The sequence below is a fragment of the Pongo abelii genome, chromosome 16 (genome assembly GCF_028885655.2).
Source record: "Pongo abelii isolate AG06213 chromosome 16, NHGRI_mPonAbe1-v2.0_pri, whole genome shotgun sequence".
Lineage (NCBI taxonomy): Eukaryota > Metazoa > Chordata > Mammalia > Primates > Hominidae > Pongo > Pongo abelii.
The window spans coordinates 70,951,826-70,964,812 of NC_072001.2; the positions used below are offsets into that span (position 1 = coordinate 70,951,826).

The 12,987-nt window shown below is 53.9% G+C and overlaps 1 protein-coding gene and 1 long non-coding RNA gene across 9 annotated transcripts in view; one reads left to right on the top strand and one right to left on the bottom strand.

Annotated features, from left to right (window-relative positions):
* MAP2K5 (mitogen-activated protein kinase kinase 5) overlaps positions 1-9,084 on the top strand; it is a 260,308-nt gene extending 251,224 nt beyond the window's left edge. For 5 of the 7 annotated variants that reach the window (XM_063716193.1, XM_054531617.2, XM_024232761.3 and 2 more), the window contains one exon: positions 8,616-9,084. In XM_063716193.1, the coding sequence (XP_063572263.1) occupies positions 8,616-8,720 (105 nt within the window). In that variant the 3' untranslated portion in view covers positions 8,721-9,084. Of the gene's footprint in view, positions 1-1,459; positions 1,633-8,615 lie in introns of those variants that run through there. The other 2 variants (XR_010137177.1, XM_063716195.1) reach the window with 2 other exon arrangements.
* LOC129050142 (uncharacterized) overlaps positions 1-12,987 on the bottom strand; it is a 43,490-nt gene that overhangs the window by 18,111 nt on the left and 12,392 nt on the right. The window lies entirely within an intron of this gene.

Consider the following 12,987-nt stretch of genomic DNA (forward strand, 5'->3'; position numbering starts at 1 on the left):
TACTCAAGAGGTAAGGAAAGCAGAGGACAAGGGAGAATCCATCCTTCTGAGCATTGTGTCTTTAAACCTCCATCACCACACAGCCATTGATCACCCCCAGAGACAAACCTTGAATATCTAGACACTTGTCACTGGCCCCATATTCACGGTGTGGACATGCTGCAGACTCCACCTTTCAGGGGTGAGTCCTCAGTATCATCTGGAGCAGATGCCCATTCTCCTCTGGCGTCCTCCCTCCTGATCCCTCTGGGCATCTGCGTGGCCCAAAACTGCCAGAGGCAGCCAGCATGTCCCCCACTGTACAGCCTGCCCAGTCCTATCCAAGGCCTCTGCCAAAGCAGCCACCACAGCCCCTTTTAAACAGGCCAGTGGCACAATTCTGCCATTCACAAGGATCAGCTTCCTCCGACAAACTCATGAGTGTCGGCACCCCAAGTGTCTAGCCACCTCACCATGGCCCACTGGAGTCATCCTGTGCCCCATCCAACACCGTGCGACACTGGTCCTGCGGCTGCTCTGTAAGTACAGGCCCTAGAATGACTCACAGACACCTCTAGAAACATTTTTTTTCTCCCAGTGGTCTATTTCTGGCCTATTACTCTGTGTAGAAACACATAGATCTGCTCAGATGAAAAGTGGAGAGCTCCTTGACCCCCTTAGATGGCTGTGTACTGTCTAGGATGGCTAGAGGTAAGCAATTTGCTGCTAATAATTGAATATTTGGGGGAAAACATCTATTTCTATAGCAATTATGAAGAATAAACTCAGGAAGGTTGATTGAAATGACATGTCACAGCTGCATACCACTTCCCAGGTCTTAAAAGGAAACGAAGGACTGGCAAGGAACCCCCACCCCAACCATGGAAAAGCTTTAGAAATCAGAGGCCAAGACGGCCGGGCACGGTGGCTCACGCCTGTAATCCCAGCACTTTGGGAGTCCAAAGCGGGTGGATCACGAGGTCAGGGGTTCGGGACCAGCCTGACCAACATGGTGAAACCCCGTCTCTACTAAAAATACAAAAATTAGCTGGGCGTGGTGGCGGGCACCTGTAATCCCAGCTACTCAGGAGGCTGAAGGAGGAGAATTGCTTGAACCTGGGAGGCGGAGGTTGCAGTGAGCCGAGATCGCGCCACTGCCCTCCAGCCTGGGCGACAGAGTGAGACTCCATCTCAAAATAAAAAAATAATAAAAATAATAAATCAGAGGCCAAGAAAGCATGTTCTCAGAACAAATGCCTTGTGTGGAAAGCTCTGCATTCGTGGCATTTGCCCAGGTATGCTCGCTGTGTGGACCGGAAGACTCCACATCTTTGGTGCAAGCACCTCCTCTCACCACTGTGCCCTCAAGTGCAGGACCTGTGCTCTGTGTGGAGGAATAACCCTCACCTGCCCAGAGTATATCTGTGAAGCACCGCCCCAGGGTCAGGGGACTTCATTTGGTCCTTACAACCCACTCCAGGAGGAAGAGAGAGCAGGTGGTATTTGGTGTGGGTGAGGAAGCTGCAGACAGCTGCCATGTGTTCAAAACCAGCTGACAGATGAGACCCAGAAATGATGGAGAGAAAGTATCAGCTTTACTTCTATGCAAATCTGGATTGGAGGATGTATTTACAAGTGTGGCCCCAGCGGCCTCACTACACAGAGGTGAACAACTGCAGGCTTCCCGCAGGTTTAGAGCCTGCGTGGAGGCTCAGCATGAGATGGCAGGCCAGACAGATCTGCCCAGTGGGCCCACCCGCCCAATGTTGCCACTCCCTCCCTGGGGACAGGTCTCAGGAGTGTTACAACAGCAGCAGTCCTTCCATATAGAATGAAGCCAGGGGAAGGGAGGCCCCCTCCACTCTTTAGTATTATTTCTTTTATAGGCGAGGCCCTAGTGGGATGGCCAGGGGAGGGCTGACCGACTCTTAGCCAGGGGCCCTTGCAGTCACTCCATGCAGGGTGGGGGGCGGTGGGGGGGATTGTTATTGTGATGCTTTAGCTTCCTCTTTCTAAGTCACTTATCAGGTCCTCTCCTTCCCTGGCCACTCCTGTTGATTAGCCTGGCCATGCCCAGCCTGGAAGGAAGAGTTGGCCCCAGGGATAGTTATGATTTATTATCTCGTGATTAATATTATCAGGCTGCCCACTATCCTGCCACTTGTCAGCAATTCAGCAGACACTGGAAATCTGTGCATCCTCCCATAAATTATTTAACTTCTCTAATCTGAAGTTTTCTCCGGGGTAAGTAGGGATTAGATTGGTAGCTTTAAAACTTTAACAGTGGAACATGTTTTATTATGTAAAATTAATGCAAGACTTCAATATTAATGTTGAAGTGGGGTTTTTTTTTAGCATGAATGTATTAGTATCCATTGTAGACACTTCTTTTTAAAGTCATCCATGAGACTTTTCTTAAAGGACACAAAATTCTGAGAGCCAGGGTCACAGGGGCCAGTGGCAATCTCATATCTACACACAGCTTATTTCTGTATATTGTCTCAGTAGCACAGTGTCAAGGAAATCCTCACTCACCCAGTTGCCTTCCCAACTTAGGCATCCATCAAACCAATGTAAATGCTTAACAAAGGAATAGCAGAAACGTTTTATTTTACAGTTAGCCACCGACAGCAATGACCAGTTGTTCATATGAATTGTTTATGGTAAATATATTGGTCGGACAAATGGTACTCAAACCTTATGTGAACTGACACCATCAGAAACTCAGAGCCATGGACCACACTGCATCCCCTACCCCGATGTACGTGATGGGGCTCAGTGTACCTGGGCTCTGGTGCACTCACACAGCTTTACACATGCATGTGTACATCCTGAGTGGACATCTTTTTTCAAATGACCAGTGTACCACAGCAGCCCTCCTAGCCCATGCTTGCCATGTAAGAAGTTGAATAATATGCACAGATCTAATAAGCGGACTCTAAAAGCTGCAAAAAGTAACACCACAGTACAAGGTAACAGATCACTAGTATTCAGTGTAACCCTTTGACCATAGTTGAGTGTATGTTATTTTTTTAAATCGGTTTTTAAAACTGTAGCTAAAAATTTTCTTAACAGAATTTGAAACTGCTGCAGAGCCCCCAGAGCACCTTACAACCTATGGCTCTGCTGGACTGTGAGATCCCATCTAGTCCTAACACTCCATTAGTGTGAGAAGGGACAGAAGTGTTATCACAGCCAAGCGGGCTAGAATCCTAAAGGGAGATGCGTAGAGCCTTCAAGCAAGGCTCACAGGTCCAGCAATGAAAGGCAAAGGGATGGGCAGTGGGTTGGCATGTGGATGTCCCTTCAGTCTCTCAATTTACAGGGCAGTTACCCGATCACAGGGCTGCCCTGTCCCAACAGCAGCTTGTTGGGCTCTTTACTAGGCCGGACTTACTGCTTCAACAGGTTCATGAGTCCTTGGCCTCCTATCCCATGCAGCATCCTTGGTGGGAGAGGATGTGCTTGGTGCTCACCCTGAGGCAGAGCAGTCCTGTGGTTCAGAGAGCCACCAAATGTCTAGAGCAGCCACAGCTTATGGAGCCATCTCCCCAGAGAGACACCACCAGTAGGCAGGCAGTGTGGTGTCTTCCATGGTAGAAGAGTGTCCTGGGTTTAAACTCTAACTCTGCCACTTTCTCCATGACCTTGCCCCATATCATCAAGCTTCCTAGAGCTTTAGTTTCCTTTATAAAATGGGGGTGCCGGGAGGGTTCAGGAGAGCTGTGGTCAGATGTAAGGCATTGAGCCAATGCCTGTACACAGCAAGTGCTCAGTGAGTAGATGTATACATACAGAATATACAAGCCACCTTTTCATGAGGGCCTACCACATGCTGGCATTGCACCAGGCCCTGCAGCCACACAAGCAAGTTATTAAATTATTCAAATGCATTATATTCTCTAGAAAGTTATAGAAAGAGATGAAAGTATGGGGACCCCAAATAGGTACATTCCTATTTCAGAAGAAGCTCAAAGCCCAACTAAGGACAGACAGCGAGGTATCATTAAATGAGCACTGGACTGGAAGGCCAGCCCCACAAGCCTCAGGCAGCACCCACACACTGCGGCAGGCTCAGAGCCTCCATTCTTGCCCACACGACGAGCACACCAAGCCCTGCCCCACTGCCTCCACGCGGGAGGGGCCCGGGAGCGTCCTGCTGTCGGTCCATTTGGAAGGCATCTCACCACAGTGGAACATGTGGCCAGGAATTAGGGATGTTAGTACAGAAGCGAGGAGTCAAACTAGTGACACACTGACTAATGCCCAGGTGGAGGAGGGAGCAGTGAGCAACCACAATTCATCTTCATGACTATGATGTTTTCACCAATGTCCCTCATTGTGCTTCTCAGCCCCTTTGGTGAGAGTGTCTGCCCAGGTGATGCCAGCACCTCCCCGACTCTTCCCTGTGTCCCACTTTTGGAGTCATCCTGCCTCTGGCAGCCCTGTTCTTTTCCCTTCATTGTGTCTCCATCTTCTGTGGCAAAGTCTGTGAACTATAATAACTTCAACTCTCATCAGTTTAATTGTTGCAATTGGCCCTGAGAGAATCCAGGGAATGAGAGTGGCTCTCACTGCCTGGTGATGAAGCCAGCAAGATCTTTCAGCAGCTCCAGCCTGGCACTGCCAGGCTCCACAGACATGGCCGTGCAGAAATGGTGCTAACATGCTTTCTGCGTGAAGGAAAGAGGCCTAGATGCCTGGGGCAGTCACCGTGGGTGGAAGATGCTCTTGACAAGCATCTATATTGGTGCCTGGGTTCCAGGGAGCTGCACCATGCCGTGCTTCTATTGTTCCTTATAGCCTGATGGGGCTGCAAGAGCTTGCCTGCACCTGGATTCCTCTGCCTGGGAGGGATGTACGTTTCACCCAAGTCCAGGGGAGGGACCAGCCGCAGGGGCTGGAGACTCTGCAAGGAGCCTTGAGGTTGGCTGTCTGATTGCAGGCACAGGAGAGCAAGGCATTTGGAGTCAGGAGACCCATGTTCTGGTTCTAACCCAACTTCCTGGTTGGTTGCTCTTGGGCAAGTTCTGCACACTGTGTCAGTTTCCTCTTCAGCACAATGGAGATGCATAGCTGTGTGTGGGCCACAGTGAGCATGGGAGCCAGTGGGCACATCAGGACAAACTTTTGGCAAATGCCCAGCACACAGCACTCCTTGTCCAAGTCAGTCCCTTGCAGAGTGGTGTAAAGCAACACGGATACAATGTGCCTCATCAGTAATATGAAGGAGATGGGGTCACCTCCCAGCTGGACTTGGTATTATTTAGTGTGCTATCTCCATCCGTCTTTAGGAGTCTGGCCTTGCCAAGATGCCTTGAGCATCTGGCTGTGTGGAACTCGGGCACCTCTGGGTGGCCAAGTGAGTTTTGTGCTTCCTCCCAAATTCTCCATCAGATTTTGTTTGCTTGCTAAACTCATGAGGAATGCCTGCATTGTGCATGTCACAGGGTTAAGGGCATCAGTTACAGTCTAGGAGGAAGGAGAGAGCCACACCTGCTAGGGTCCCAGGGGAGCCAGGCCAGCCCCGCCCCGAGAATACTCCAGAATAGAAACCAGGAGACATGAGCTCAGTGCCAGCTCCTAACCCCTCTCTTCCCTCCCGGGGCCTCAGTGTCCTTTCCTCTAACATGGGGGTCATGGTTTATTTTCCCTGAATCCCATGCAGGGCTGATGGGAGGAGGAGGAGTCAGTGACTCTCCCAGTGTGTCCAGGGGACAGTGCTGATAGAGGTCAAGACCTGGGATGGTCTAGGCTTACAGCCTGCAGTCCTGGTTGCACCTCTGGCTAGGCAGGCCTGAGTCGCCAAGGTAGAAACAAGATGAGGGGGAGTTGCAATCTGAATATTGATTCTCCCTCCTCTATCCAGGAAGAGCCCAGGGCAGTGGGTTTGGGTTACAGACTTGTGATTCAGTCCCATGTCTGGGAGCTCAGGCAGGTCAGCTGTGACCCTGCAGCCTCCATCAGTAAAGTGGAGGCGATTGTGCCCACCTGTGTGAGTTAACACTTCTTTGGCTGCAAATAACAGAAACCAGCCCCAGCCTGTGAGGTGCCTCACAGGATCCTGTGACAGTGTGGACCCTGCAGGCAGAGACGCTGCCAGGCTCTGGGTATAATGGCCCCAGGGTCTCCAGTGCCGTCAGGACCCCCCTCCTGCCTGCCTCTGGACAGCACCTCCTGCTCTCGGGCCCTGCACACTGGCTTTCTGTGTGTGTCCAGTCAAATGGTGAACAGCTGCCAGCAGCTACCAAGTCCACAGGCCACAGCCTAGGATGCTGGGTCCCCTCCATGTCTGTTCCCTGTGATTCTCCCTTTCAGGCAACCACCCTAAACCAATCAACAGTGGCTGGGGACAAAGCCAGTGGTTCCAGCTCGCTTCCCTTGCAGGTGGGGTAAAGTATCAGGGATACAACGTGCCTCAGCAGCAGCGGGAGACGAGGTCATCTCCCAGCTGAGGGCAGGAGAGGCCGGCGTCTCCACCGGAGCTGAGGATGGCTGCAGCCGAGCAGCCCTCTCCCCTCGCCTACTGGGGCACTTGGGCAAACTTCCTCCCTGCAGTGCGGCCATCCGCCCTTCTAGAATGTGGAGGAATGCCTCTATGCTCCCTCCTGCAGTTCTGCTCTGCTTGTTCCGGAACAGATGATAACAGAGATGGAGCATATGGGCCCCAAAGTCACCCGGCATTCTGGGAAAGTGACACTGTGTTACCCCGGGCGTGGGGGGAGGGGCCCGTCACTCCTGAGCACAGCTTCTCCCTTTGTTCTTTAGAAGGGCACGAGGTCGCCCCTCCTGAGCCTCCTGAGAGGAAATGTGCACGCTTGGACTTTGGGAAGGATTTCCTCTGTCTAGGCTGCGATTTGGGAAAGCAGCCATGGGGTGGGCATATATATGGGGAGGAGAACATATGGAAGCCAAAATCCAGTCCTTCCTGGGCCTCTCCTGCCTCAGGCCCCAGACCAAACCTCTGCCACCCACAGGGCCACACCCAGCCTGGCCTCCATGGTCCCTGCGCCCTTAGGGGTCCTGCAGGTGTGTCAGGAGCCTCCCAGAGTGCTATGAGCAGATTATGGGAAGTACCCAGCTGGGCTCCAGGCCTAGCTCCACCCCAGCCTCAGCGGGTCCCTGCCCGGGGTTGGGTGCCTTGGCATCTTCGAAGCCAAGATTCCTCCTCCTCCTCGCAGCTCTGACAGTACTCTGTGTGCCTCTGAGATAGACCCACGCAGGGTGTCCCCAGGGCAGGTTTCCCAACCTCGACTGAGAAGGTTGGAGGCGGGCACTGCATCAGCCTAGGATGAGGCGGCCTGAGCATTCTCCTATCCCCCACAGGTCTGACCTGTGGTCCAGAGGGGCCATGCTGTCCCCTGCTCTACCCAGGCCTGGTCCTTGACAGCCCCTGCAGAAGCTGAGGTTGGGATAGCCAGGGTCCACATCCCTCCTGGCTTTGTGATGAGCTCATGGCAAGGCCGTGCGGCTCCTTAAGCAGCCTCTCTAGGGCTGCAGCCAAGGCTGGGGTGTGCTGGGAAAGCAACCCTGAAAGCCCAGGCTGTGCAGGCGGAGGACAGGCCCAAGAGGGGCTGAGGAAGCTGGAGGGAGGAGAGCTGGGGGAAGCGAGGAAGCGGCCGCTGGACGGGGAGGGAGAAGAGCTGGGGGCAGGCACAGGGCGCCCTCATCTCCCCCATTCTCTCCCTCGCTATGGCTCCCCGAGTCTCACCATGCAAGCTGCACAGTTTTGGGTAGGAGAGGAAGCCACCTGGTGAAAGTTCCTAGGCAAGAAGCCGCTTGGTGAAGAGGAAGAAAGAGAAGGCTTTTCACTTTTCCTTTCACCTCTGACTGTGGCCTGGTAACCCTGGGGTGTTGTCCCTGCTTTTTTCTGACCTTCCCTGGGAATTCCCAGGAGGCCCTACGATTGTGGATGTAAATCTTGGTGCTTCAGGACGGCAGAGAAGAGAACTGGCTAAATAGAACCTGGTCTGCCTGTGTGATAAGTGGGTTAGAACCAGAGGCAGGCCACAGGGCAACAGGGCCGGCCCCTCCAGAGTCCAGCCCCCAGTGGAACTTCTCACCAGGAACCCAGAGATCCTGTGCACAGCCCAGCACATTCCTCCCCACTTCCCCTGACATGTTTGCCTTCCCTCCAGTTGCAGGTGGTGACTTCTTTTTATAGGAGAGCTGTAGACAAAGGAGAAAGCTAAAAGGGATTGACATGGCCTCTGACGAGATGATTCTTTGGTCTCTGGGCAGCAACTGAACTGGAAAGCTGGCAACACAGTGCCAGGCCTTGGCTGACTGGCCGTGCGAGTGATGCCGGGCAGAGGAAGGGCCAGGCAGAGTGTGCAGCAAAGACAGGCCCTCGCCCTTAAGCACCTTCCAGGCTAGTGCGAGCCTCAGGAAGACGTGGCAGAGTCTGAGATGTGCCAGCCAGCACTCCAGACGCTTGGTGCTGACTACCAGTATGTCACTGCCTGTCCCTGGGCCTCAATTATCTAGGCCGTGAAATGGAGCTGATAGCCTCCCTTGTTACCTCGAAGGGTTACTGGGGAAAGAGATCAGATCCAGGCTGAGGGCAGGCCCTGGAAAGTACAATGAGCGCGGGAGTCCGAGGACTGCCTGTCACAGCCTCCTCCTCTTCCCCGCAGGGCCACCCGTTCATCGTGCAGTTCAATGATGGAAACGCCACCGTGGTGTCCATGTGGGTGTGCCGGGCGCTGGAGGAGAGGCGGAGCCAGCAGGGGCCCCCGTGAGGCTGCCGCAGGGCGCTGAAAGCCCAGGACCAGTCACCAAGGAGAACAACCCACCCATCGCCCCTCTCCGTACGCTGCCTGCGCCAGAAGAGCTTTGCTGGGCCCTGGCTTCCCTGCCCTCGCCTTCACCTCTGCCAGCAGGTGGCCTTGCCCAGGGAGCCCCATGTGTGGCCCACCCCACCAGGCCATCCCCATACCTTCTGGTTTGAAGGCGCTGACACTGGCAGGGAGGTAAAGGGTAGGGCATTGAGAATGGAGGCTCCCAGGGCCCCTGCCCACTTCTGTTTTCCTAATGTCTTTCTCTATAAAGGGTCAGTCCCGTCAGCATCACTGATGGGAATAAAAGTATTACTGCTTTGTGACAGCCTCTGCCATAAGAGTTGTGTTGTCCAGGGGGTCTGTCACCCCCCAGGGCTGGGGGCAGGTGGGATCTCCACTTCAGCAGGGATGTGTGTGACAGTGCCTGCTGCCTGCCCAGGCACCTGCAAGCCTCCCGCTAGCTCCTCGCAGTTGTGCTGAGGCCCACAGCCCAGCTCCACTGTCAGATGAGAAACAGAAGCACAGAGGTACTTGGATGGGTCCCATGGCAAGGAGTAGGCCCGGATCTCAGGCCCCCGCCATGAGCTTCTTACAGGACTGCCAGACACATCCACCTGACCTGCGTGGCTGAGGAGGGAGTGGGCTGTTCTGGGAGGCCCTTCTCCACCCCAGCCCCACCCCTGCCCCTCACTGCTCTTGACCCCACACCTGCCACACCTCTCACCTCTCAGGAAATCCCCTCAGCCACGTGCCAGGTAAGCCTGGCCACCCCCATTTTGCAGGTGAGGAGCTGAGGCTCCAAGGGGCTCAGGATTCCACTTGAGTGTCTGAACAGCATCTCAACACGTCCAGAAGCGAATTCCTAATCCCCCACCCCACCCCGACCTCCTACTGCTTTCCTGTGTCAGTAAATGGCATCTCCATCCTCCCAGTGCCCAAGCCATTTGGCACTCCCAAAAATGCCAGGACATGGCCTTGACTCCCTTTTCACACCCACATCCAGCCTGGCAGGAAGTCCTGCTGTCTTTGCCTTCAAAGAATATTGGTTCCATCGCCCCAAATTCTCTCTTGACTCCAGCCAGTTGGTCGTCTTGCTGCTCCTTGAACATCCGGGCACATAACCACCCAGGGTCACAGCAGAGACGTCTAGCCATGGAAGGTTCACACTCCCTCCATAGGGTACCGCGTTGCTAGGGAGCCACTGCCCCGCTGGGCTTCCATCTCCTGGATGGGATTGGTGCTATTATAAAGGGTGAGTTTGGGGGCCAGGCACAATGGCTCTCGCCTGTAACCCCAACACTTTGGGAGGTCGAGGGGGGAGGATTGCTTCAGCCCAGGAGTTCAAGACCAGCCTGAACCAACATAGTGAGACGCTGTCTCTACCAAAACTTAAAAAATTAGCAGGGTGTTGTGTTGCATGCCTGTGGTCCCAGCTACTTGAGAGGCTGAGGTGGGAGGATCTCTTGAGCTCAGGAGGTCGAGGCTAAATGAGCCGTGATGGCACCACCGCACTCCAGCCTGAATGACAGTGAGACCCTGTCTCAAAAATAAATTAAAATAGCGAGCTAGGGATCAATTATTTTGATTGGGGTTTTATATGTTACTAGCAGCTAGTATTATTCCAGCTAATGTAGGCCTTTGCATTTGGTGCCTGGAGCATGCTTCCGCCATGCATCCACATGGCTCACCTCTACACCCTTCAGGTCTCAGCGCAAATGGCATCTCAGTGAAACCTACTTAACCACTCTAAAGTCGCACCCCTCCCGCACCTGCCCTGGGGCCGCCTGTGCGCATCACTTGCACCATTTTCCTCTGCTGCATTCAGAACTGTGTGACACATCACTTATTTTACTTATTTTCTCTTCCGTCTCCTTCCTCCTCTGCCCTCCATTAGAATGGGGTCTCCACAAGGGCAGAGATTCTGGTCTTTTTCACACTGTATCCCCAGTACAAAGAACAGGGCCTCAGCTCTGCACCATAAATGTGTGTGGGTCAAATGGCCAAAATGGTGGAGCTGTGACTCCCAGCCCATGTGCAGTCCAGTGCCCCATGGAAGGGCACCCTATGTGAAGCAGCATGTGCTTCCCAGGGCAGAGTCGGCTCATCATCCTTTTAGTAATGCTTTTCAAGGCACGGGCTCCCAGCTTTCTCTGAGCACCTGCATTTCCCGGGGGTTAGGAAGGTCACAGAAGGCCAGGAAGACCCTGGCCCAGTGCTCAGGGCAGGGAGAACTGCAGGCAGCGCACGTGATGGACTGTCTCAGGAAGAGGCGCTCAGAGAGTGGGGAAAGCTCAGGGGCTCCCACACGGGGCTGACTACCTTGGAATGTGAATCAGCCACCACCCAGACTAAAGCGTATCCTTGTTTTGAGAACATTCATCCAGCAAACCTGTCAGCCCCAAATCCCAAGTCAAGGGCGGTAGGAAAAGTGAGCAGGTACCTTGCTGGGCAGTGTGCTTAGGGCTCACTGTATCAATTCGTTTAATCCCCACCATGATCCCAGAAGGTAGATGGTGACACGATTATTCTGCCCATTTTACAGATGAAGAAACTGAAACACAGAGAGGCCAGGTGACTTACCCAAGGTCACCCAACAAGTAGCAAAGCACTGTTTGGGACCCAGAGCCCCACTCTTAGCCATGGCTCTGATAGTCAACTCCACACACACAGCACACATATGTGTACACATGTACACACACACACATGCCCTGTCCTCTAGCACAGAGGCTCCCAAACTCTGGTTTGCCAAGATAATGTTAGTACCTTTGGGAAGGGGCGAAGGATCTCTTTGACCAGCTCCCCAGGGATACAGGTGCAGAGCGCCCCGCAACAGCACTGAGAAACACTGCTCCAGATGCATGCTTTGGCCTGGAGACCAACTTTTAGGGTGATCTTGAACAAAGCACGTCTCCTGTCTGAGTCTGTTTCCTCATCTGTCAATGTAGGGGTTGATCTCACGGTGTCCTGGAGCTCCTCCCAGTTCTGATGTCCCAGAGCAGAGTTCTCACGATTTGGGTTCATCCTGTGAGTGTCCTTGCCCCCAAATTACATCACCCACATGCATGCACGCACAGAATTTTGTTCACAACTTTAGGGTTTGTGGAGACCCTGGAGCCCACTCACTCATGACCCCCTGTCAAGGGCCCCTACTTTGGGGCAGTCCCCAACTATAAATTCCCCTCTGGCTTGAACTCAAGAAGATGGGGAGCTGAGTGACCCCTGAGGGGTTCTCCTGCTAAGACCCCTCTGGCCGGAGGCAGGTCCCTCTTTGGCCTGTTGAAGTGATTCCTCGTCACCGTTGGGGGCCAGAGGCCAAGCTGCCCCTGCCCTCAGAGGTCGCGGGAAGGCTAAGACCTAGAACACTGCGGTGCCTGAGACTGGCCTAGGCAGCACGAACTCTTTCCCTGCTGGAAAGCCACCCCCGCCCACCCTCACCCCATCCATGTGGCTAATTCCTATTCTTCCTTTCAGGCCCCTCTCAAACGGCACCTCCTCTTTGCTGACCTTTTTTTTTTTTTTTTTTTTGAGACAGAGTTTCGCTCTTGTTGTCCAGGCTGGAGTGCAATGGTGCACTCTCGGCTCACCACAACCTCTGTCTCCCAAGTTCAAGTGATTCTCCTCCCTCAGCCTCCCGAGTAGCTGGGATTACAGGCATGCACCACCACGCCCGGCTAATTTGTGTATTTTTAGTAGAGACGGGGTTTCACCATGTTGGTCAGGCTGGTCTTGAACACCTGACCTCAAGTGATCTGCCCGCCTCAGCCTCCCAAAGTGCTGGGATTACAGTCGTGAGCCACCACGCCCAGTTGGCAGCTTCTTTATTTCCTTCTCTGGATATAGACTGTGAGCCCTTTGAGGGCAGGGATGAGGCTGACTCACCTCTATCCCAGGACCTGGCCCAGGGCCTGCACAGGGAGGGTGCCTGTGGTGTGGGACGGTAGGAGGGAGGGAAGGTAGGGTGCAGAGATGGGGCCCTCAGACCTGAGGCCGTTGGGGCCTGTCATTGTCCTGCTTGAATCTCTTGCTCCAATCCTCAATATCGCCCACTCACTTTCTAACTGGAGCCTCTGAGAGAACAAACCCTCACTGGAGGCAGCCTCAGGCCTCTCAGACCTTCAGGGGAGCCTAGAAGGAAGTGTTCCCGGGACAGGAGGATCCTCACGGGGCCCCAGTTCACAATGACAGGCAGGTGCCTCCTCTGCTTCTAGGGCTCTGGCTTGAAGGCCAG